Below are 26561 nucleotides of genomic sequence, written 5' to 3'. Positions count from 1 at the left end.
GATCGTGACCTGGCTGAAGTCGGACGCTTAACCGACTGCGTCACCCAGGCGCCCCTGAATAGGAGTTTGATACCAGTGCCTAGAGATCAGGAATCATCAGCTAACAGGTGGGTTCTGTGAACCCTAAGATTTCGTGAAAATCATGGGGATAGAAAAGAGCCTGGGCCACGCAAACATTAAAGGTCTACAAGAGGAAGAGAAACTAGGTAAGTTGCAAAAAGACTGAGGAAGCCAGAAGAAGTTAGTAAGGAAAACCACAGGCATGTGTTGTCCTGGAGGACAAGTGAGGAAGGATTTCAGGGAGGAGACAGTAAGCAGGTCTATCAAATCAAGTAAGATCAGGGCTTAGAATGAGCAATGAAGGTCATCTTGATAAGGCTTCTCAGAAGCAGCATTAAGGCCAAAAACTTCCACTGGAGTGGGCCAGCAGAAGGGATGAGAACTGGAGATGGGTATAGACAACTCTCCAAAAAAGTTTTGCTAAGAGGGGAAACAGACATAGTGAGGGAAGTAGAGTCAAGCAAGGTGTTTTTATTGTTTTGAATCCGTGGTGGAAATGATACAGTGGGGAGGGGGACTGCTAAGGGGTGAGGGGAGGATGCTGGGGCCGTGTTCGAAAGAGGCAGGAGGGGCACGATCCAGCCCAGGTGGAAGGGCTTTCTTCACATAGGAGTGTGGATAGTCCCCTCTGTCACAGGATAGAAGGCAGGGCACAGGGGGGCAGGTGCTAGCAAAGGTGTGCAGGGGGTGTGAGGTGGACTAAGAGCATGACAAAGTGAGGGGTTTCTTCTGGGTAATACTTTCCTCTCTCATTTTAGGAATTAATACAGGCATCACATTGCTAACTCTTGTAGGGGATCTCTGTCTACAGCGGAAGGGAGGGTATGAAACGGAGAATCTCATTCAAGCGCCTCAGAAGGACAGAACTTAAGTACCGAGAGCCTGACTTCCTGGAAATGCCTAATTTACAGAAGACAGAGCCTTCCCTCCTGACCAGTGAACATATGCCAAGAATCTCCCCATCCTCAAGCCCATGACCTTGCTTTTTGAACTCTGGCTTTTACTCCTTGCCCATAAATACCCCAAACCCTCAACGGACTCCCTGGAGCTTGCAATAGCATGCATTTTCCAAACTGCAATTCCTCAGCTTTTCCCACATAAACTAGATTTCTGGAAATTCAAGCTTGCCTCAGTTTACCTTTTTATTTAGGTTGACACTAATGATGTAACTTTGGTCAGGCTATAGCTACCTAATTTGTAAAACCAGGATAACAATACTACCTATGTTATAGATTGCTAAGAGGATAGAATGAGTTAATACCTTCATCTAAATATTGAAAAGTGCTTAAAAAATAAGCACATAGTAAGAAATATAAATAGATAATTTTTACCCTCGATCAATAGATATTATTTTTAATGGAGCAATAAAAAGTAAGGGGAGTTGAGAAATATGTTCCGGAAACTAATCTTTCAAATAAGGAATGTTAAAGACATTAAAAAAAAAATCACTTAGGGGTGCCTGGCTGGCTCAGTTTGAAGAGCATGAGACTGTTGATCTTGGGGTTGTGAGTTTGAGCCTCATGTTGGGTGTAGAGATTACTTAAATAAACTTAAAAAAAAAAAGAAAGAAAAGAAAAAGAACACTCTTAAAAAAAAAAAAGTCTCTTCTTTAAAAAAATTATTTAAATGTCTGAGGTTTCCCCCATTTATAAAAGTATCACCTTCATTATGAATAGTATTAATGTGAAAATCAAATGTCACGTGTTGTGTTTTGAAAAGTACTAATATTATGATTGTCATGTTGTAATTAAAATCTCATTGAAATAAATAAGCACTTAAAACCAATTTAGGAATATTTCAGTTGCTGTGAATTTAAAATTTAACTTTGGCTCAAGGTTTCTTTGAAACTCAGTTTATTTTAGCATTTTTTGAGAAAACAATTATAACATCCATATATCTAATTATAATGAAATTAAAATTTCTTGGTTTTTGTAACCTTCATGAACACATAATGATTGGGAAGCGAAATGACTGGACCGTGTCTGGCAGGTAACTTCCCATTCAAGGATAGGTTGTGTTACACTATTTTGTTCATCTTTACCAGTTCTTAGGGACAGAGTATATAAATGGTGTGTGTGTGGGGGGGGGGGTGGTCTCCAGGGGTTTACCGTACTCCAGGCAACTTGTCATTCCCCATCGCATGGAGGCCTCTCAAAGGCAGAAAATCAAAGGTTTCCAATATGCTGGATCCTTCAAGGCAGCTTTGGGCTCCACTTCTTACAAAGTAGTTTAATTTCCCAACAATGGTAAAATAAGATTAGAGATCAGTATATGTATGAATCCTCAATTTAAAATTATCCTGGACTAACTGTAATTCTAAAAGGACCAAAGTAGGCCTGAGACACATGTATCTTCCTCTCTTCACAGTGGATCTAGTCCCTGCTTTGTTGGCAATTATAAAGTTGAAAATTTGGAAAATGTTAAAATATATCTTAACTGCAGACATTATTTCTAAAGTATATTTCAGATGTCTTTTAATGCTCCTATATATTTTGATTTTCATCCAAGTATTTCTAAACTCTATAACGGAGTTATGATGAGAAATTTATGCGCAGAAAAATGGAAACTTAATAACCAGTGACAAAACAAACAGCGCCCTCGGTGGCCGGTAGCCTGAACTGCACTTCCAACAAGCCCAAAGTGGCTCGCAATCCTTGAAAAACACCTAGTTGCTGTCGGGCAGGAATTTACAAGGCTCCCTTAGGAAAGATGATCCAAGTACCTTTAGAGGCATGCTGTCTCAACTCAATAACTGTAACAGAAACAAAAAAGGTTACAGAATTATAGAACTTACAACCCAAAAACCCTGTGAAGACAGAAGTTTGCTAGACTGGCCAATCACGGCCTCTCACCCCATTGTTGGCGATGGACTCCACCCACGGCTCCGGATGCTGTTTGAACCATGTGGCCACTCACTCCCTCACCCCCCACATCCTCTTGAACCAAGTGAACACTGAGCCTGAATCTGTAAGATGAAGATAGGTGAGTCCTCCGGAAAGATCAGAGAAAGGAACAGCAGGGAGCCAGGCCTCAAGGTAGATCAAAAGCTGCAAGGCACCAGAGAAACCCCAAGTTAGCACAGAGAACAGGGCTGCAGAGAGGGACAGTACTTGGGAGCACGCTCACCATGAGAAGTGGCGATAAGGGACCTTGAGAACCCCAGGGAATCTCAAGGGACCTCGAGAACCCCAGAGAGGCTGAGAGAACTTTTCAGTTCCAGAGTCACGTAGGCTGGTTAAACTTTGTTTCCTGCCCTTAATGAGATTCCCCGCCATACCCTTGCAGTGAACCTTTTATTTCAGCTAGCCTCTGAAGTTTTCCTCTTTTGTAACTCAGTAATACCTGAATCAGAAATGCTTAATCCTCTTTTATGGACAAGAGCCTTGTAGACAGCAAGGTCATACTGCTGGCTACTGATCACTCGGTTCTAGAAACCAATTCGCCTGATTCTCAATTTGCTGGTCTTCTTTATGTATCAGTAGGCACTGAAAAAGTCAGATCAGATGTGTTAAGTAGTATTACCATACTGGCTTGGTTTATTATGAAAGTCCTAAATTAAACCATGTTTGCCCCCACATAAAAATGAACCTTTCTGGTGGTTCAACTTGGCCAACGCTTAAGGTTCTAACCAAACATAGAGAAGAGTGGCCTAAAAACCATTTGTGCCCGGAAGATAAATAACTTATACCCTACTTCCTGGGGGAGATCAGGCCCAGTGTATAAATCCTATTTCCCTTCTGAGACTTTATCGTGAATCAGAGTATTTACATAGACACATCAACAATTTAGTTAAGCCTAACTTGACAGAAATGTCAAGTTTCAAATATGAAATACAATATTTAATACATTATTAACAGTAATGTTAATATTTAATAAATATTTAATACAAACATTATATTTAGATGCATTTTTAAGCCTTTAAGAAGGGAACTGATATAAGAACAACAGAAAAGTGTATCACAGGGAGCAATTTCTACAGCTTCCTGTGCATGTTTTCTGAGAAACAGTGAAGGGGGTATGTGGGTAATGGCTCCCCATATACCTGGGGGGGCTATGGCACTTGTTGCATGGGACATAGATGGCAGAACCCCTATGGGAGTACTAACGTGAGCCAGGAGCCTTCTTTTATCTTCTTGAATGTTAACAATAAGGAAAGCAGACATGGGAGATATTATTCTGAACACTGAGGAATTTGCACTGGCCTCATCTGCCACCCTGTGAGTTTGTTAGATTTGGAACGAGGCCGTCTGGAAGGTTAACCTGGCTGGCAGGTAGGCCCTAGTGACCCAGACTTTGAGTGTAGGTTGGTTCTGAATTCCCAAATGCTGTGGACTGGCTAAAAGTGACCTCAAGGTATCTTTGAGGTATCCTCAAGGTATCCTGGTTGACCTGAGATTTTCCCTACAACTTTTCTTGCAATAAGTCTACCAGCTAGGCAGCTTTAGCACTTGAAGAAAGCATAGGAATCAGGTACAGTGTTTGTGGGAATTCAAATTTGTCAACCAAGAGGAGATCTCTATTATTAAAGTTTTGGTATAGCTTCTGAAAAAGTTTAAAGTTTAAGCCGAACAGTTAAAGATATCAGAATAATAAGCTTATTCTGTCTGCATTTCTGAGAAACACTAAAAATTATAATAAAATCCCTACTAGAAATTTTAGACTACCACATATACACTGAAGACATTATCTTTTACAGGTTCAGAAAACTCCTCTCTTTTACATAATTATAAGAGAGTTAAAATTCTGGTTTGGTCTCGCAAATTAGGTGTAATTCTACATTACTAAAATGTTTTAAAGGAGTTCACTGGCCTGAAATAAAAGTATTCTGACATGTTGATGCAGAATTAAGGGTTATTTTTATACTTTCCCTTATTGACCAGAAATATGATTTTTGAGACTGTACATACTCCCCCAAGATGCCCATGTGCTTCTTTGGTACACGCTAAATACCATATAAGAGAAAGTCTTGTGAAATCACATAGCGTAAGAAAAACAGGACACAGCAGGATAGAATGTGACCTCACGACATTAGACATTTTCAGCTCTAAACTACTACAGGGAGCAAACAGCAGTGGTAGTACTTTTGACCCTGCATGCCCTTAAGACCATGAGTTTGGCCTGTAATACCATCGGCCTATAAAGGGAATAGACTGCCTTAGGGGGTAGCTGATTCTAAGACTAGAGGCAGGAAAAAAAATCAAAGTGTGTCTGGAACGTGCTGTTATTTTCAGATACTACGATACTTTTAGAAATGTCAGAGTCCTAAAAGGACATCGGCATCAACATAATGGGACTTCCTATTGACCAAGTTGTCAGATTTTGACCATCAAACACAAGCACAGCAAGGTAGTCGTAACCCGAAAGCAGGCTGTGATACAAGTTTAATTTTTTAGTAAGTAGGGGAATGTTCATATTGAACATATTTTATTCCTTCTAATAAGCTTGTCTATTTACAATATTTACAAAGTTATTTCTAACTGGGTAAGCATCAAAGAAATACATGGAACCTGTAATTTAGCCAAATGATCCTGACAGAAGGTGCTAAAATAAAAAATAGGGTGGATTTATTAGCATAAATAATAGGATGCATGGTGGGTACAAAGAATAACCAGGTAGCAGGTGGCACAGGTGGTCATATACAATAATTAAGGAAGGAGACAATTTAACACCGTATTTTAAAACATGAATTATTCAATGTCCTGAAGAGATAAGTTAAGTACATAAATCCCTCATTACCAAGAAGTGCAAGCTCTAGAATCAAGATTCCCAATAAGGAACACAGCCATTTTAAATAATGAAAACAGAACATATCAAAATACCCTAGTGACAAAGCCAACAGGTTACGTACTGCCAGCCATGCAAAGCTTTATTTAATACATCGTTACTGCAAGAGATACCAAGTTTCAAAGACATTTATAAGAGGAGGACTTAAAAGTTTACCACAAAAACAAAAACCAAACCAAAAACAACAGCTCGGCATGGTGACTCAGTTTCAATTGTCCCAGTCTACACAATCAGACTAGACTGTGTCTAGACTAAGATTCAACCTGTCGATAACCCGGATCCTCTCTCTTTCCCTCATTTCTAGTCAGACTACTGAAACTCAGGAAAGTACTAACACTGAGACATTAGGGACAGATCACATTAAGAGTCATACTGCACTGGGAAGTTATTAAGTAAGTACAGAAGGAAGAAGAAATTACCTAAACTATAGTCTTAATGTTTCAGAATAAGTTGAGGTGAATGTGCAATAGTACATTTTACAATCCTCGCCAGCTGTTTAAGGTGTTATTTCAAAAGACTCATCAATTTGTACTCATAGTTTAACATTTTTCAGAAAACGTAATTAGTCAATTTTGGAATTAATGTTTAAATGCTCAAGAAAATTTGAGGTTCCTTAATATTTTGGTATGAACTTAATGAAACAATCATTAAACAAAGTACAGGTAGTTTTGGGTACTCTTCACATCTAAAAGCCCCTCAGACAATGGAAGCCTCGTTTTAAAAATTCATAATTCAGAAGAGAAAGTCTGTAATTAAGAAATCCTAACAGCTCCTGCTAGAATCCAAAGGAAAAAGTGATTTTAAAAGGACTTAAGAAAGACAAAGTTTGAGATGTCTATTCCTACCAAACACAGCCATCATTTGCTAGGTTTTAAAGACAAATGAATCATAACTTAGTAGGAATCATATTTCCATATTAACCACTTGGGTAGATGCCACGATACATGATTGAGATTACTACACGCTCTCCTAACCACAGGATTTAAGTTGTGTTGAAGGTAGCCACCACCCCCCCCCACCCCGCCAATGATACAAAGAATCTGAAGCACAAAATGTTAGCTCAAGACAACAGGGAAAACTCAAAAGGTCAATACTTCAGAAAGCTGCTGTTTGACCAGTTGCCAGATCTTTAAGAATACGATGGAACTGTAAGGATGCCTCCTCAAGAAGGAAAAGCATTAGCACATCTAATTTGACACATGAGAATAAACACAAAAATATTAGAAAAATCACATCATTTTGGAAAATTACAATATTCATCACACTCAGCACATCTTGGGTGAAGGAAAAAAAAAAGAATATTCTTCACCTAACCTGTTAACTTTATGAGGGCTACCTTCCTGGCATTTGTTCCTAAGTAAATGAAAGAAATGATCTCCCGAAGACCCAACCCCCATTAAAACAAAACAAAACAAAACAAAACAAAACAAAACAAAACAAAACAAAAACAACAGAACAAAACCAACAAAAAACCAACCCAAAACAAACAGAAGCATCTTTGGGAATACAAGTATTACATTTGCAAAATTAAGCACAATTTCAATTAATTCAAGTGCTGGTATGACACTGCCCGACTCTGCCAGACACTGATTATATGACTTTTCAAGTCATGAAGGTAAAGCTGAAATTATAAAGCCTGTCGGGGGTGCTGGTATTCTAAATGGAACTCATTATGGCCAAGAGTTTTTGTTCACATATAAACACCACGTCAATATCCCAAAGGTGCCGTGTTGAGCTGGGGAGGCTGAAATTTGACCTGAAAGCTTTTCATGATTATGGTTTTTTTCTCATTTCTTCATCCCAATCAAAATCCAATGCTTCGTCATCTAGTTCTGATAAACTAAAGAGAGATTTTTTGGAAAGAGCCAATCTCTCAGTGGACCCCTCTAGCTGGAAAGTTCTCCTCTTCTTGCCAGGCACTGGAGCTGCAGTCCCGGGAGGAGGTCTTGGGCCTCTCTCTCCCCGGTTCACACTTTCAGGAGGAGGAAGGGATTCCGGTTTGGATTCAGAGGGGCAAGTAAAGGAGAAGTTTGCCAATTTGGCTAATGTGCAGGAGTGAACCTTGCTGCTTTTGTTACTGCTTGAGACCTCTTCCTTTCTGTCTCTCTGACAAGTAAGATGAGAATGCTCAGTCTTGTTCCCAAGCTCTACTTCAGGCTGGATGGTTCTCCTTTCAGGGACATGTTTGCTCTCCTCTCTTGACCTGTCTTCCTCCGGTGGCTTCCGGGACACCTGCTTTGCCTCACTCTGTGGCTGGTTTGAGTTCCTGCTTCCTGAGGGAGAGGCCAACTTTTGGGGACCCTTCACAGGCGAGGTTGAGTCTCTGCTTGCAACGTGGGGAGTTTCAGGACCTGGGACGGCTACTTCAGTTGTGCCTAGAGACACATGACTGTGGTCTTCAGGGGAATGGATCAGTTTTGACTTTGGTTTGAAAGTAAATTTTGCTAGTTTGGCCAACGGGGGACCTGGACTCTCGGCATATTCAAGTTCAGGCTCTTCCCTCTGAGCAAGGGATTTCTGTCTCGTTCTTTTGGGAGTTTCCCACGCTCCCTGTGGGCTGTGTACAGGACCAGAGCGAGGATGAGGAGAGCCTGTGGGCCGTGAAGGCGCCCTAGAGGGATTCCTGTACAGCTCCTGGGCCCTCGCCTTGTGCAGCGTGTGCAGTTTCCTGGAGACGTGATGCATCAGCACCGAGTCTGGCTCACCGGCAGGCACTGCCATTTCAGAAACCATTGCTGCCTTTTTTGCCTCTTTACCTTCCACATTATCTGGCCTTGATGGAGCTTCTGCCTCTCCTGGTGCTAGAAGCTGTCCAGTTTCCAATTTGCTCCTTTGGCCTGGTTCATTCCTTTCCTTACCCTGAGATTTGTTCCGGAAGATTTTCAAAGCCATTTTCCCCCCAGTTGTTTTGGGAGACACAGGAACAGTGTTTTTGGGCTCAATCTGATGAGCTGCTATGCAGTCAAACCAGTCCAAACTCTCATCTTTGCTGTATTTGTGCTCAGGTAAATGTTTTCTATTTGTTGATGTATTAGGCCCCAGGGGGGAGAGGGGACTGGGAAGTGGGCTTCCCTCAGGACTGCCTCCAGCAGAGGACGTCAGCGTACTACAGTTCACTTCCTGCCGTGCTGACCAGATTCTGGACTTGCATTCTTCTCCTGGGTCATTTTTCAAGGATCCTGGGTTAGTCTCTGCCTCCACTGCCTGGGGCTGGGATTGGTACGCACTCTGATTCTGTAACCTGTGGCAGAGATAAATAAGGAAAACATGTATTGAAGAGAAGAGAATTTTTAACCTTTCCATTTCTTTAGTCTCTGAGATGCCATCTAAAGGCTTCAGTCCAACATAATTCCAAGTTAATACCAAATACAGTCTCTTAGAGCAGCAGGAGGAAATTATCCTTTCTCAGCAGTATAGAATTTAAGTGCTTTGATCATCATTTTAAAACTGAAATGAGGGCGCCTGGGTGGCGCAGTCGGTTAAGCGTCCGACTTCAGCCAGGTCACGATCTCGCGGTCTGTGAGTTCGAGCCCCGCGTCAGGCTCTGGGCTGATGGCTCAGAGCCTGGAGCCTGTTTCCGATTCTGTGTCTCCCTCTCTCTCTGCCCCTCCCCTGTTGATGCTCTGTCTCTCTCTGTCCCAAAAATAAATAAACGTTGAAAAAAAAAATTAAAAAAAAAAAACTGAAATGAAATAAAGGAAATGAAGTAACAGGTTTGTCTACATCTTTAGATCTCTCTGAAAGTCCATTTAATTCATTTAAGATTGTTTGAAGGTCAGTGTAAAATGCTTATTCTTATCTCTCCTGTTACATGTTCCACTACAACACAGGCTTCTAACTATCTGCACAGTGGACAGCTGCTGATCGGGTGGTTCTTTCGTAGGCAGTCTGCAGGTCAGAAACAGAGTGGAAGCCCAGAGATTATGATCTCCTCACGTCTCTTCACCTGAGTACTGAATTTTAGCGCACCTAAAAGTCACCTTCCTTGGGAGTAGAGACTGTGATCCCGCTGGCCCTGTGGCATCACGTTCATGGCACACCTCCCCCAAGCAAGTGTGACATCTTTCCTGCAAAGTGTAGCCATTTCAACACATGTTCTGGGCAGCTACTCTCTATCCAGCTGACACAGAGGTGAAACCTACTGACCTTCCAGAATGAAGGATCTGATCAGTGATAGTCATTTTCAATCTTGGGCATGCCAGAAATGGAAATAATGCCAGAGGATCAACTTCCAACAGAGATGACAGTTTCTCAAAAGGAACAGCTTCGCAGTATAAGGGGCAACATGATCCCACTTCCGTGTGTTAAATATGAAAAGAACTAAGCCAAAGAGCAGACGAGTAAGTTATTCTAAAAATCATGTGTAATCACAGAAAAAGGTATAGAAGAAAATACATTACATTTAAATGAATTTTAGATTTAAATATATTTAAATACATTAAAATGTTAATGGTAGGCCTCTCTGGGAAATAAGATTATATGTGATTTTTATCTTTTTAATTTATTACTGTTACTTTTCAAAATACTCTATTAAGAACATGTATTACCTCTTATGATCAGGAAAAAAAAAACACAAAAAATTATGATAAAAATACTGGGTTATATTCACTCACTATAGATTTGGACACATCAATACAGCAAAATCCATATTCACCACAGTCACAGCCAAACAAAAAAAACCCAAAATAGCTTGCAAAATTACTTCTATCAAATATACATCAAATTGGGGTCAGAGATATTCATAATTGTTAAAGCTCCATAAAAAATGTTCTAAAAGACAGTGAATTTAAGGCATAGAATAATTTAGCCCTACCATTTTAGTCTTATTCTGACTTTGGGAATTAAATTCTCCCCTACATAAAATGTTTCCAGTTTTACTATACCTTCCTAAAAGACAATCTCTTTGCATTCTGTTTTCATATGAATAGAATGACCACCATTTGAGGCCTGCTGTCACTGGTAAGCATTTTCCAGAAGAAAAGTGTGATAAAGGTACAATAGTTTGATGAGTCATATATGACCACTTTAAGGAATAGACAAGTCTTTCCTGAGGGGATAAAACTATATGCTACGTGGGCTTTTCTCGCTTAACAAAATTAGCCTTAGACGTGCCTTAGAGGTCATGCATTGTGATTTGCAGGGCAACCTGGTTTTGTTACTTTGAGGATCAACACTGGGACATGCCCCTGCATTACAAAGATGTATCAGAAGAAAAGGATATTTTAAGGCAGAATCCTATTTTTTTAGATCATTACCTACCCTTCTTCTTCTTTCCCTCCAGGAGGGTCATTTTGAATTTGGTAAGTTCAACCACTATTTTTCTATCACATAACACTGATTCTGAGCTTCACATTCCTTTCCTTCCTGAATCCAGCATGACAGCTTTTGGTAGTCCAAATGTCCAGTTTCTGCTCAGTCAAAATGAGCAGCCTTTCCAAAAGCCAAGCCAGGCCCAGGGCAGGTCTAAAAAGGATCAGCTACATCAAACCATAAAAGAACCAAAGGAGTATCTTTCATCTTAACACTAGGCTCTGGATCATTAAAAAACCAGACCAAGAGAAAAGGGAGTTGATTTTATACAAGGGGCACTAGGTATTAGCAACACAAAGCCAGTCCCCAAACTTCCCCCAGGAAGGCTGTGCTGGGGTTTTATGAATTTGAGAGAGAATGCTACTACATGAAGGCAGTTGAAAGGAGAAAAGCCAGGGAAATAATTCTCAAGGTTATACTTGTTCGGTCAACAATCCATCTCAGTCTCTAAATTCTCCTTCAGCAGCCGCTCTGCTTCCACGGGAACTCCTTTCACCAGCTCCCAGCTTTGAGGTCAACGCCAGCTGCCAGACTCAGGGCAATTATTGAGCCACTCATGCTGATCATGAAGATACCCAAATGGATACCTCTGCCATCGCTCACTCATGTGTTACAGGTACACCCTCAAAGTCTAGCTTTTTAGAAGCTCATGTATGCAGGGAGCATGCAAACATTGAAGTCTGGGCAAAAATTCTCTAGGTAATGCACATGACATGTTCCTTCCCACATTTTAACAAATCATTACAAAGCTGAGTTTTGAAACATTGCTTTTGCCATTCTTGAGTTGTTACCCTGTTGCAGGAGAAACAGGTTTCCCTCTTTAACAAAATACATCGTTCTCACTGGAGACTTTTTGTCTGTTAAATATGTGAAATTTTAAAGGTCATGAATCTGCGCATGTAGGGAAGGAAAATGATGATGCTGAAGGGAGGGTCAGAGCTGTTGCTAATGGACCAGGAGGGCCTTTCACAGGTAAAGGTCACTACTAGTTATCTCCACTTCTCAAACTTTCAAAACATCCTATTCGGCTGGCTCGAAAGCAATCTGGGCCTCAGTCTTCTACCTGATTTTCTTTCACCAGGGTTACATAAAGATCAAACATTTATTATGCTTGGAAGAGAGCTTTAAAACCATTAAGAATAAAATTAAAATATTAATAAACACTATGATTCTTCACGTAAACTCCCTTGCACATGGTCCTTTCCTGGCAAGGAAAAATGATAAAGCCAATTATGATAATATTTTGTGGCTGGGTCTAGCCTGGAGTAGACTGACCTCCTGGAGTTCAACTTCCTCTTTCTTAACAGCATTCCCAGCCACCTTTCTAAATGGCACCGCTCTACCTATATTGACCCAAAGAAAGAGAAGAGGATGAAGTAGTGGTAGTGAACAGAATAAATCCCATTTACCAAGGCTTCTTGATTCCATGGAAACTGCATGTCTTGGTTGTGAACTGTGAGTAGCCAACCTCGGTGCTTCTCATGTAATTGGGAACCGGTGGTATAAATTCAGTAAATTAATACACAGTTTACCATATATAGTAAAGAACCTGCCAGTGTTCTCCATGAGGCTCACCAAACCAGCAAGCCAAGGAAATGTAGCTACAGAAGGTGGTCTCCAAAGATGGCAGCCATCAATTCCCCCATTCCTGTATGTCTATGTCACTCCTCCCATCAAGAGGTGGTGTCTATTTTCCCCTACCTTGCATGGGGGCTGACCCTGTGTCTGGCTCTGACCTATAAAATGTGGCAGAAATGATGCTGTATCAGTTCTGGCCCAGCTCATAAGAGGCCTGCTGGCTTCCATTTTTGCTCTGTTGGAGCATTAAGCTACCATGTCAGAATTCCGACTCCCCTGTGGTAAAGAGAGCCCCTGGCCATTTAAGCCACCTCCACTAAGGCACAACACATGTGAGGGAAACCATTCTGGATGTTCCAGTTCCACCTGAGCTCCCAGCTAAATTCAAGTATATGAGTGATCCCGGCCGACACTGTGTGGAGTGGAGATAAACAAATTTACGACTCTCAGGAAAGTGAGCAATAAAATGGTGGTAGTGGTGGTTTTGTTTTTGTTTCTTTAAGCCACCAAGCTTTGGGGTAGTTGATTATACAGCAACAGACAACTGAAACAATCCCCTACAGATAGTACAGACAGATTTTCTGTAATTAATTTCCACTTCCTTCATTTCATGAAGTGTCAAACAAGGATTTTCCATTATAAGCCTTTTCTTGGATTTCTCTTCTCACCTTTCAAGTCTTCTTAGCTCTTCACTCAAGAGGTTGTGCAGCTCCAGCTTTTCCAGAATGAGTTCACACTGCCTCTGGTACTGCTGCAGAGGGTTTTCAGGAAAGGAAGTGTGAAGTGCATTCACACCTCCTAGCAGTGCACCTCCCTGAAGGGGTATCGAGAAAATGGAAAATACCAGAGAGAGTCAACCAGTCAGCCTGCATAGAGGAAGCATACGCTGGAGGCCACTGATCCCAGATCGGCCCTCTCTACTCCCATCTTGGCTGTCAGTCAACTGGGCCTTCTGCAAATTTCAACAGTTCTCTCCCTCCAGTTCCTGGTGGCAAGAACTGCTCCAGGAAGCACACTGTCACTAGTGGGACCATGAGCGCCCCTCAGACGTGTTGAGGAAAAAAGAGTGACACCCACTGCTGCACACTAGTTGGCAAAAGCAATGCTACTGACGCAAAGAATGCTTCCACGACCATGTTTTCCCCTTCCTTTAAATGGTTTCCTTTGGATATATTTCCTGAAATCATTAGATCTAGATTATGATCACTTTTACAACCCCTGATATGCTATAAATTGTCTTTTTTTTTTTTTTTACATGCTTATAGAGTTCAAATATTAGGTGCAAAATACCCTTACCTGCATCGAGGATTCCATTACTGACACTGCTGTAATAGCATCTTCCAGAGTCACAGTGTCACGAAACATCAGGCGAGCATGAGCTAAGAAAATTACGAAGACAGAAATTTTTTGATGCACATCTGACGTGATAAATGTAATACTTTACCTGACCCCCTGAAAAATTACATTTTGTGAATGAGCTACTAGTACCAAATTCATTTTACTAAAACAAGCACAAAAGTCTAATTTATTTCCTTCCTCCCTTCCTCCCTTCCTTCAGTAGGCTCCACACCCAGCCTGGAGCCCTATGTGGGGCTTTAATCACAACCCTGAGATCAAGACCTAAGCCAAAATCAAGAGTCAGACTCTTATCCAAATGAGCCCCCCAGGCACCCCACAGAAGTCTAATTTCAATTAGTTTTAAAGTTGTTTCTCTAATGATGGGCCTAATCTTTCACAGCCCATGTCAATTCTGGGTATTTACATGAAAGTACTCTGGGCTCCAACAAAGAAAGGGGTTATATAAGCATATAGCTAATATTCAACAACTTTTAATCTCCATTTTAAAAAACGTTTATTTACTTATTTTGCAGACAGAGAGGGAGAGAGAGAGAAGGTGCATGTGTGTGAGTGGGGGAGGGACTGAGAGACAGGGAGAGAGAGAATCCCAGGCGTTGTCAGCATAGAGCCCAATGCGGGGCTCGATCCCACAAACCGTGAGGTCATGACCTGAGGTGAAACCAAGACTCAGACACTTAACTGACTGAGCCACCCAGGTGCCCCATTAATCCTCATTTTCTAGTCTATTATAGAAATACACAATATTAAAGTCATTTCTCATCTCTGGCACTTCTCTTTATCTGTGAGCTTTTCAAAACTACCAAACTCACAAGCCTGCGTTTGGGATACTTGTCTGAATATTAGCTATAAATCCTTGACACAGTGAAGTGTATTTGTTTTATAAAACTTTTTATTAAGTATATATTCTGTCATCATATGATACAGCCAGTTCACACAGAAATTTTTTTAGAATTATTTTAACAAGGGCTAAATGTAAAAGCTAGTATTAGAAAAAAAGTCTTGATGTTTGTTTGTTTATTTATTTATTTTGAGAGAGACAGAGTGCGAAATGAGGGAGAGGCAGAGAGAGAGGGAGACACAGAATCTGAAGCAGGCTCCAGGCTCTGAGCTGTCAGCACAGAGCCCAACACTGGCTCGAACTCACGAACTGTGAGATCATGACCTGAGCTGAAGTTGGATGTTTAACTGACTGAGCCACCCAGGTGCCCCTAGAAAAAAAGTCTTGAGATACATGTTAGTTGTATGTATGCATGTAAGTCTCATGCCTTAGGGTTGGGGTCATCTGTTATGTTAGTGGTGGCCTGTGAATGGCAATTAATGAGAAAAAACCAGATATGCTTCACTGGAAACAACTCTAAACAAGCAAGTATTCCACCGAAAATGCTAACAGACCACCACTGAGAAACAAACGTTAGTAAATAAGACTTTCTAAATGAATCATGTCACCAAGAGTCCTCTTAATGATGCTACACTCTACTCAATACTCATAATCTGTCCTCAGAAGAATGCAGTTTCATAGCTCAGAGCCTTTACTTTTCAAGCAACTATGAACACCTTAGAAAATCTTCTTATTCATCTTTGAATCATGGTGCCAAGCTCCATGCCTTGCACGCATTGGGCACCCAATAGAAGTATTATTTGTTGAAAGAAATAAACCTTCTGCCAATCGGATCAAGCTTTCCAGCAGGCGGATGGTGGTCCGGGCAGCGTTCCGGGAATCACTCTGCCTCTGCATCTGGTAGTACCGGAGAAGAACCTGATTACCCACGTCAGACAGGGTGGGCTGTAGATTTCGAATCAGGCAGAAATAGGTTTTCATCTTTTCCATGCTCCAGAGCTTTTCTGATTTGCTTGGGTAACCTGTAAATATCAGGTGCTAGGTCAGCAATTTCTAAGAACAGGCAAACATCTCACTTAAAGGGTTCTGATAACGTTCTTGTGTTCATCTTTAAAAAAGATAACCTTCAGGTTTGTGGCCACTGAAACCTAGACCTGATTCTGCATGGCATATAGTTCAAGAACAAGCAGCCTTAGGATCTAAGCTTAATGAAGGTAAACTTCCTACAGGTGCTAAAATTATCCAGAATAATTCTGGTCTGTCCTATAGTAATACACAGTATTTGAATAAATCTAATTTAACTTAAACAGAAACACACATTTAGAGATTTCTGTTTCATAATTCAGTCCAGTTTTCTTTGCGTGCAAGAGGTGAGTGGTAACTATTTACCATAAGGTTGCCCTCTTTTAATCACAAAGAACATATTTACCAACTATAAGATCATCAGCAGGCCTCCTTCTTTCTGCTCATTATTCTGGGAACACTAAATGGCTCCTCTTGCTGCCTTCAGTCTAAGCATCTCTCTATTGCCGGTTAGGTAGGTACCTTGAGTATTTACTTAATTTTCTTCAAAGAGAATTTCATTTGGTTATGTCTACTTTTTCTCCACCAATGTGAATAATTTATCTCCACATACCTTTGTTTTCTAAGATAAAGGAGGAAATTATACGATCCCAGTCTTCATTCTTGGTATCAAGCAAAACCAGGATCAGATCAAATCGACTTAAGAGTGGGCTGCCAAGGGCAATGTTCACGGACACGGACTCGTGGGGGTCATACTGGCCTTTGGGGTTAGTTGCTGCCAGAATGGTGGTCCTTGTGTTCAGCTTGCACACGAGGCTATTAAAAGAGAGGGTACAATTCACTGACTGCTGAGATTCAAATAAATAGCAAAATTAAACTTGTTAATAAAAAGAAAATCTTGTTCCTTGAAAATCTAGAGAAACTGTGTGGAAGAGAATATGGAATGATACAAGGAGGTATCACAAATGCCAAGTTCAAAGGAAGTATATTAAAGCAGCGTATGCTGAAAGAAGTTATTGTTAAATAAATATTTCTTATGCCCCTACTATGAGCAGATCCCTCTGCTGGGTGCTAAGAGGTGTACAAAATTAAATTAAACACAGATACTATTCTTAAGGAGCTTGTAATCTACCAGCTATAATGGTAAGACAGGGCAGACTATGATACATTCTGGAAGGATAAAGTTCCCAGGGGAAGTAAAGATGATGTGTATCCATTTCTATGGTTGGAAGAGATGATTAGAGAAACAATGCAAAGTAGCTTTTGAACTGGGCCCTTCACAACATCTGGACTTTCATTTATTTATTTTTAAATTTTTTTTAATGTTTATTTATTTTTGAGACAGAGAGAGACAGAGCATGAATGGGGGAGGGGCAGAGAGAGGGAGACACAGAATCTGAAACGGGCTCCAGGCTCTGAGCTGTCAGCACAGAGCCCGACGCGGGGCTGAACTCACGGAACGCGAGATCATGACCTGAGCCGAAGTCGGCCGCTCAACCCAGGTGCCCCAACATCTGGACTTTTAAAGTGAAGATTATATATACATATACATATATATATATATATGTGAGGGAGTGAAAGTAAGGGGTAAGGGTGACTTTGGAGAATGCTGAGTGGTTAAAGCAAAAACTTCTTGTGTGCTCACTTCTTTTGATTTTTCTAAAAGTGAAAGAAACAAGGGTCAGAGACACAGAGAGAGGGATGGAGGGAAAGAGGAGAAAGGAGGAAGGGGAAGAGAGGGAGGGAAAGGAAATTAGGAAAAATAAGGATTGATCAGCATTAGTCTTTGTTCTGAGCTTAGGTGACACACAATGTTACATTAATTTCAGGTGCATAACTTAGTGATTTGACGAGTTTACACATTATGCTATGTTCATCACAAGTGTAGCTACCATCTGTTCCATTACATCACTACTACAATATCAATGACTGTATTCCTTATGCTCTGCTTTTTATTTGCATAGCTTACTCATTCCATAACTGAACTGTGATTTACTCATTCCAAACTGAACTTATTCCCTCTCCCTTTCACGTATTTTCCCCAAACTCCCATTCCCCTCCCCTCTGGCAACCATCAGTTTGTTCTCTATATTTATAGTTCTGATTCTGCTTTTTTTTAATTTATTTTTTTAGATTTAATTTATGAGTAGAATCATACGGTGTTTGTCTTTCTCAGTCTGGCTTATTTTACTCAGCATAATACCCTCAAGGTCCATCCATGTTGTCTCAAATGGCATCATCTCATCCTTTCTTTATGACTGTGTAATATTCCAGTGTGTGTGTGTGTGTGTGCGTGTGTATCTGTGTGCGTGCGCACGCACGTGCACATGTGCACACACACACACATTTTTCTTATCCATATGTCTACTGGTGGACACTTAGGTTGCTTCCATGTCTTGGCTATTGTAAATAATGCTGCAATGAACACAGGGGTACATATATTTTTTTGAATTAGTGTTTTTGTTTTCTAACAGTGGAATTACTAGACCTTATGGTATTTCTATTGTTAATTTTTTGAGGAACCTCCATACTGTTTTCCATAGTGGCTGTACCAATTTACATTCCCACCAACAGTGCACAGCTGTTCCTTTTTCTCCATATCCTCACCAACAGTTGTTGTTTTTTGTCTTTTTGATTTTAGCCATTCTAACAGGTAATATCTCATTGTGGTTTTGATTTGCATTTCCCTGATGATTAGCGATGCTGAGCATCTTTTTATGTGTCTGTTGGCCATCCGTGTATCTTCTTTGGAAAAATGTCTATTCAGTAAACTGAGGGTTGATGGGGGGTGGGAGGGAGGGGAGGGTGGGTGATGGGCATTGAGGAGGGCACCTGTTGGGATGTGCACTGGGTGTTGTATGGAAACTAATTTGACAATAAATTTCATATTAAAAAAATGTCTATTCAGGTCCAGAAAATCCTAAATAATTCACCAAAAAACTATTAGAAGTAATAAACAAATTCAGTAAGGTGGCAGTCTACAAAATTAGTACCAAGAAACTTGTGGCTTTTCCATACACTAGCAATGAAGTTGCAGAAAGAGAAATTTTAAAAACAACAGTATTTACAGTTGCAGTAAAAAGAATAAAATACCTGCGAATAAACTTAACCAAAGAGGTAAAAGACCTATATTCTGAAAACTATAAAAAAAATTGAAGATGACACAAACAAATGAAAAGATATTCCATGCTCATGGAATGGAAGAACAAATATTGTTAAAATGTCCATACTACCCAAAGCAATCTACAAATTCAATGCAATGTCTATTAAAATACCAACAGTATTTTTCACAGAACTAGAATGAATAATACTAAAATTTATATGTAATCACAGAAGACCCCAAATAGTCAAAGCAATCTTGAGGAAGAAGACCAAGCTGGAGGTATCACAATTCTAGATTTCAAGATATACTACACAAAGCTGTAGTAATCAAAACAACATAGTACCGGCACAAAAATAGACACATAGATCAGTGGAACAGAATAGAGACTCCAGAAATAAACCCACGATTATATGGTCAATTAATCTATGACAAGGAAGGCAAGAATATACAATGGGGAAAAAAAACACTTTTTCAATAAACGATGCTGGGAAAAGTGGACAGCTACATGTAAAAGAATGAAACCGGACTACTTTCTAGTATTATGCACAAAAGTAAAATGCATTAAAGACCTAAACAAGAGACCTGAAATCACAAGAATCCTAGAAGAGAACACAGGCAGTAACTTCTCTGACATCAGCCATAGCAATAATTTTCTAGATAAGTCTCCTAAGAGCAGGGAGATGAAAACAAAAATAAACTATTGGGACTACATCAAAATAAAAAGCTTTTGCACAGTGAAGGAAATCATCAACAAAACAAAAAGACAACCTACTGAATGGGAAAAGATATTTATAAATGATAAGTCTGATCAGGGGTTAATATCCAAAATATATAAAGAACTTATACAAATGAACACCCAAAATACCAAACAATCCAATTTAAAAATGGGCAGAGAATCTGAATACTTATTTTTCCAAAGAAGACATATAGATAGCCAACAAATATATGAAAAGGAGGAAATATATGTTGAGGAGCAACAATAAAGGGAAGACTGAGGAGGTCTGGGCACAGTGGGCAGGTTAGATGGACAGGACACATGGAGAAGATCAGAGCCATGGTCCAGGAAGAGGCACACAAGTCCTGAACAGAGCAGTGGCGCCATGGGTGTGTGGATATGACATAACTTAGATATTGTTGTTAAATTTATCATTGATGGGCAAGTCCTCAAAATAGCATGGCATATTCATTAATAACAAATATAGATTCTTTTTTTCTCTGTAAATTTGTATGCTCTCCATTCAATGACCATTTTTAGTTATAGTGGCATATCTGCCTCTGAGTAGTCACAGCCCTGTGACATCAGCAAACATGTGCTACATTTGTTAATCTCTAATCTATTTCCAGTTGGCTCCAGTGACCAGCTCATGAGACTGAAAAAGTTTAAGAGTCTTTATTTGTAGTAAATGGCACAAGAAGACACTCATTAAGGAGAAACACAAACAAGGCACTAAATCCCCCTTTAAAACAAAATCCCTTTTGAAATTTTACTGAAAGGGGAGCACTTGGGTGGCTCAGCTGGTTAAGCATCCCATTCTTGATTTTGGTTCAGGTCACGAGGTAGCAGTTTGTGAGTTCAAGCCCTCAGTCGGGCTCTGTGCTGACAGTGCACAGCCTGCTTGGGATTCCCTTTCTGCCCCTCCACTGCTCACTTGCTCTTTCTCAAAATAAATATTTAAAAAAAAATTATTGAAAGTGGAAAATTCTGAATAGTCTACATCTTATAATTTATGTGCCAAAATGCCTTTGTGAAGGCAGTTGTGTAGGCCATGGAATCCAGTTTGCCAAAAAAAAAAAAAAAAAAAAAGGTAGTAAATTGTTCCTAACTAATCTCACAAAGCACATTTAATCCATACTGAAGTGAGGCTGTTTGCATTTATCATAGAAAAGGAATATTACTGAAATACTGGCAATGAAACAAAGTACAATTGCATTAAAGTGATTTTTTAAAAAATATTTTCAATATGAGATAAAACTGTTCGTCCTCTCTCTGATCTACAAATATTTATAATACATTTCCTGTGTGCAGAGGACTATAATGACAATTCAGGAAGGTATACAGTGGTCCCTGCCTTCAGTTAGTTTCCAACAGAACTGATGGAGGAGGGGGAGGTTCTACACAGCGCCTGCCAGACAATACGTGAGCCATGGATGATGGCGTCCCTGTCAGCATTAGCATCAGCAAGGAGACACTTCTGTGGAGACTCCTGCGTATCTGTAATGTACATAATCTTAAAACTACCCATGATGTGAGAAGGGAAATGAACAAGCAAAGACAGAAAGAAGGAGATGAATTATTTCTGAGGTAACTGGGTGGGGAGGGGGAACAAATAAGTTTAAGGAAGGGGGCTAAGGACAATTTACATGTGAAGAAAAAAGGCTGTCTGGTGGACAGTTAGTGAAAATGTGAGCAATGAGAAACAGAAGAGTCGTTTCTGGTCATTTGAAACAGGGGAAGGCTATATACACACCTGGTGGTTGCAGATCTGTGACACAAACATTGCTGCATTAAAAACCAAATGAGGTTTTGGTAAAACACACACACACACACACACACACACACACACACACACACACAGGCTAATCCTAAGTACTTTGTGCATAGTGATGGCTCACTAAATATCTACTGAATGAATGAACTCATGGATTAGTGTAGGGTAATAATCATTTTTCCAATCTAGTATGACCTCCACCTTCTTCAATAACAATAATACCGTATTTGTAATACCAAGCATTGTGCTAGGTTTTATGTATATACACTGTCCCTAATATTCACAAAAACTTAACAGGTAAGATAACATATCACCAACTTAGAAATAAGGAAAATAGAAGTTGAAGGTGACAGAGAGTGGCAGAGCTGAGCTCCCATTCAAACCCAAACCTGCTTAGCTCCAAAACCAGTGCTCTTTTACCTGAAGACTGCCACTGTAGTGTGACATCTTAAACAGTTCCTGTGTGGTCTTTAAATGTTTCTGTGTGTGTGTGTGTGTGTGTGTGTGTGTGTGTGTGTGTGTGTGTTTATGTTTATTCATTTATTTTTGAGAGACAGAGAGAAAGAGAGCACATGTGCACACAGGGAAGAGAGAGAGACAGAATCCAAAGCAGGCTCCATGCTATCAGCATGGAGCCCAACGTGAGGCTTGAGCTCATGAACCACAAGATCATGACCTGAGCCGAAACCAAGAGTCGGATGCTTAATGGATTGAGCCACCCAGGCGCCCCATCCTGTGTGGTCTTAAAGAATTTGCCTGAATGGTTTAGACATTCATTGACTTACCTTATCTTTTTCCTACTTGATTTGATCTCCTTGAAGGGCTATGACTTATTGTTACCATGCTCACATGCCTGTCACATATTAAATGCTTAATAAACATTCACAAAATACATGGCAAAAAAAAATCTTCACTTAGTTCAGTATTTCTAAAATTCAGAGCCATTTTATACTTACAGGCTTCAAAGTCATAAAATAATCATGCTAATATGTGGAGCTTTTTCTACATTAACCCCAAGGAGTGAAGACATTCCAGTTTTTGAAAAAGCTACTTTTCCATTTTTTTTTTTTAATTTTTTTTTTCAATGTTTATTTTATTTTTGGGACAGAGAGAGACAGAGCATGAACGGGGGAGGGGCAGAGAGAGAGGGAGACACAGAATCGGAAACAGGCTCCAGGCTCTGAGCCATCAGCCCAGAGCCCGACGCGGGGCTCGAACTCACGGACCGCGAGATCGTGACCTGGCTGAAGTCGGACGCTTAACCGACTGCGCCACCCAGGCGCCCCTACTTTTCCATTTTTAATCCACGTTTTCACTTTCCTAAAAACACAGTGATAACTTTTCTATTCTAAAGTTAGGTTACACAAATTATTTGTACTATTACAGGCCCTCCAGATAGTGCCCTTGATTTTGCAATGCTCTCCCAGTAGTCCCATTACATCCTTTATGGGGTGATCCCCATTTCCACTCATGGCTTTAATCACCACCTATGTGCTGATATCCATAAATTCAGTTCTCACCTGTGGCACTGGCTGCTATGTGCTCACCAAACCTTGTTTCCCCTTCGCCCCAGGCACAGAGCCAGACCATGTTTCCCATTCTCTTTTATGGGTGAGTAGAACTGTGGTAAATAAGTTTTGTCAATGGAATGGGGGTGGAGGAATGTATGCCATTTCCAGGTCGGGCACCTACATCCCTATGCAACCCTCCTCATCCTCTCCCTCTGCCAGCATAGACCAGGATAAGGCCCAGAGTCAGAGAGCCACCTGAGGGACGAAGCCTGGGCCCTGCATGAGTGTGTGGAGCAGAGCACCCCACCCTCAACCCACATGAGACTATGACATAAGCAAGAAAAACTTCCTTTGGCAAAATATTGCAGGAAAGAGATGAGCACAGGAGAGAACTGATGAATTTTCAAGGAGTAATGAAGAGAATACACAGCTCAGAAATGTGAAGTTTTGAAAGGTTGGAAAACACAACTGCTTCTAGACCTCAGAGAGTAAGAGCAAGAAAGGGCTTTGAACAACAGAGCCCCAGTAAATTTTCCTAGGTGTACAAAATGACCCAGGTTAAGGGTGAAACCTTCAGTTTAGATGCCCTGAAGGCAGACAACATTAGGGTGAATAAAAGAGGAATGGAAGCCACACTCATGCTCACAGTAATACTGTTCTCAATGGCCCAGAGGTGGAAGCAACCCCAGGGAACATGGATGCACAAATAAACAAAAGTGATGTACGTATACCTATATATACACGCACAATGAGATATTATTCAATCTTGAAAAGAAAGGAAATCTGCTACTTACTACAATAGGGACGAACCTTGAGGACACTATACTAAGTGAAATAAGTCAGTCACAAAAGATAAATGTGATATGAATCTACTTATATGGGATTTCTAGAGCAGTCAAACTTATAGCCACAGAAAGTAAAATGGTGCTTTCCGGGGATGGGGGAGAAGGGAAAATGGGGAGTTGTTGTTTAACAGGTACAGAGTTCTAGTTCTGCAAGATGAAAAGGGTTCTGAAGATTAGTTGTACAATAAGGTGATATGGATATACTTAACATCACTGAACTGTACACTTAGAAATAATTAGGACGGTAAGTTTTATGTTATGATTTTTATTTACCACAATAAAAAAAAGAGACTACAATGGACTGAATGTTTGCGATTCCCCCAAATCCATATGTTGAAGCCCTAACCAGCAACGTGATAATATTATGAGCTGGGGCCTTAAGGAGGTAATTAGGTAAGATGAGCTCATGAAGGTAGTGCTCCCATAAGGGAATTAATGTCCTCGTGTGAAGAGGAGGAGCTCTCTTCATGCTCTCTCTCGTGCTCGCTCGCTCTCTCTCTCTCTCTCTCCCACAGACACATATCTGAACACGCACACACACACCAAGGAAAGACCTTGTGAGCACACAGCAAGAAGGCAGCTGTTTACAAGCCAAGAAGAGGGTCCTCACTAGGAACTGAATCTGTCAGCACCCTTGATCTTGAACTTTCCAGTTTCCAGAACTGTGAGAAATAAATGTCTGCTGTGTAAGCCACCAGTAAATGGTATTTTGTTATAGCAGCCCACACTAAGACAAAGGCAAAGAAGGAAAGAAAACAAAAACCCAGCAAACCAGACTTGAGATATCCATGAAGAAAAGAACTCTGGATACCAGCACAGGCATTTGACTGGAAGCAAAGGGATGAGAGGCCTATGATTCCAGGAGATCCATGCTGCCAAAGAAACATAACCTCGCTCTAAAGAAAGCCTTCGTTGCTTTCAAGTTGTAAAACAACCTGTGGTGGTCATGACACCAAAAGCACAAGCAAAAAAAGACAGATGAAATGGACTTCATCAAAATTAACAACTTTGTGCTTCAAGGAATGCCATCAAAGAAGTGAAAAAAAACGTCACAGAATGAAATTATTTGCATATCATATAGCTGAGAAAGGACTTTATCCAAAAAATATAAATAACTCTTAAAACTCAACAATAAAAAGGCACAAAATCCAGTTAAAAAATGGGCAAAGGATTTGAATAGATGTTGCTCCAATGACGATACACAGATGACCAATAAGCACGTGAAAAGATGCTCAGTATCATCAGTCATTAAGGAAATGCGAATCAAGACCACAGGCAAGATACTAAAGACACACTAGAACTGTTATCATCACAGACAACTACAAGTATTGGCAAGGATACAGAGACATTGGAACCCACCTACACTGCTTGAGGGACTGTACAACGGTACAGTGGCATTGCAAAGGTTTGACGGCTCCTTAAAAAGTTAAATACTGTTAACATATGACCAAGTGATCTCTCCTAAAACATACCCAAGAGCAATGAAAACATATATCCACACAAAAACTTGTGAATCTTAGTAGCATTGTTCATAATAACCAAAAAGTGGAAAGCCCAAATTTCTATCAATTGATAAATGGATAAACAAACTGTGGTATATTCATATAACGGAATACTATTTGGCCATGAATAGAAAGCTATTGGTGGTACATGCCACAGCGTGGATGAAACTTGGGAACATTATGCCAGTGAGAACACTTGAGGACCAGTCCCGAAGGCTAAGGAGCTCTGTGATGGAAGGGGCTGGGGTCCTTGAATGATTTCATGGGCTAGAACAACTCCTCTTCCACACATTGATGAGCAAGACACAACCTTAGATTGTGTTAAGCCACTGTTTGCTATAGCAGTTAGCCTCCCCTGAGTGATATGTGGCAAATCTCTCTAATGAGCTCTAGATCCTTTGGCTATAGCAAAAACTACTCCAATGTTTGAGTGGTTTCCTCACGCAAAGAATCAGGCCAAAAAATAGCCTGTGATGTCATACTCACATATCTGTTTCTAGATTATCTAACACTTTCAGAATAGGGCCCCAATTAAAAAAAACAACAACTATTTAGCACCCAAAAAGTGGGGTAAAAAGCCTCACAAAACTATACAAAACAAAAATATATTAATGATATTCTCACAATCCATGAATACGTTTTACAAAACTATTAAAAAATAAGACTGATAAAGTTGACAAATCACCTTTTACTACAGATTGACTCAATGAAGGGTAACAAGAGACAAAACACAGGCCAGGGCAGCCCATACGGAACATCTAGAAAGAACAGAAACTCTCAGAGTGCATGGCATGAACTTACATTTTCACACCCTGGTGGCATACTTGGATGGCTGTAAGGGATACGTCTCATCCTGTTCCAGAGCCTCCTCAGCACCCCCAGGAGTCAGAGCCATCTCAGTGGGGTTGGGGAGAAGGATTTGTTCCCTGTCTCCTCGCCTTAACCTGAGGCTAATCTGAGGAGGATGTCACCAGAGATGCAGCTTCACAAGATCTGGAGGAAGGGACAGACAGGTTGTCTGGTGTGCAGAGAATCTTACCTGGGAGCAGTGGTTCCTAAGTCTGGCTCATCAGTGAGGGCCACGGTTGGTTGTAATAACAGAGATCCCCAGGTCCCACCTCTGAGATTCTGACTGGTAGGCCTGGTGTGGGCTAGAAAA

At 40.5% G+C, this 26561-nt stretch overlaps 1 protein-coding gene across 1 annotated transcript in view; it reads right to left on the bottom strand.

Moving 5' to 3' along the window:
* Positions 1-7273: 7273 nt before the first annotated feature.
* The window catches only part of MCM9 (minichromosome maintenance 9 homologous recombination repair factor), a 107488-nt gene continuing 88200 nt past the window's right edge, over positions 7274-26561 (bottom strand). Inside the window, exons 8-12 of the mRNA XM_047101737.1 lie at positions 16566-16768; positions 15748-15951; positions 14029-14111; positions 13401-13546; positions 7274-9085 (exon numbers count right to left, since the gene is read on the bottom strand). Of these exons, the coding sequence (XP_046957693.1) occupies positions 7618-9085; positions 13401-13546; positions 14029-14111; positions 15748-15951; positions 16566-16768 (2104 nt within the window). The 3' untranslated portion in view covers positions 7274-7617. The remainder of the gene's footprint in view (positions 9086-13400; positions 13547-14028; positions 14112-15747; positions 15952-16565; positions 16769-26561) is intronic.

The sequence above is a fragment of the Lynx rufus genome, unplaced genomic scaffold (assembly GCF_022079265.1).
Source record: "Lynx rufus isolate CCGP_SWC_20201006 ecotype Redwood Valley unplaced genomic scaffold, mLynRuf1.p SCAF_6, whole genome shotgun sequence".
NCBI lineage: Eukaryota > Metazoa > Chordata > Mammalia > Carnivora > Felidae > Lynx > Lynx rufus.
Note: the sequence above shows the minus strand (reverse complement) of the source record. Positions and strands in the feature narration are given on the sequence as shown.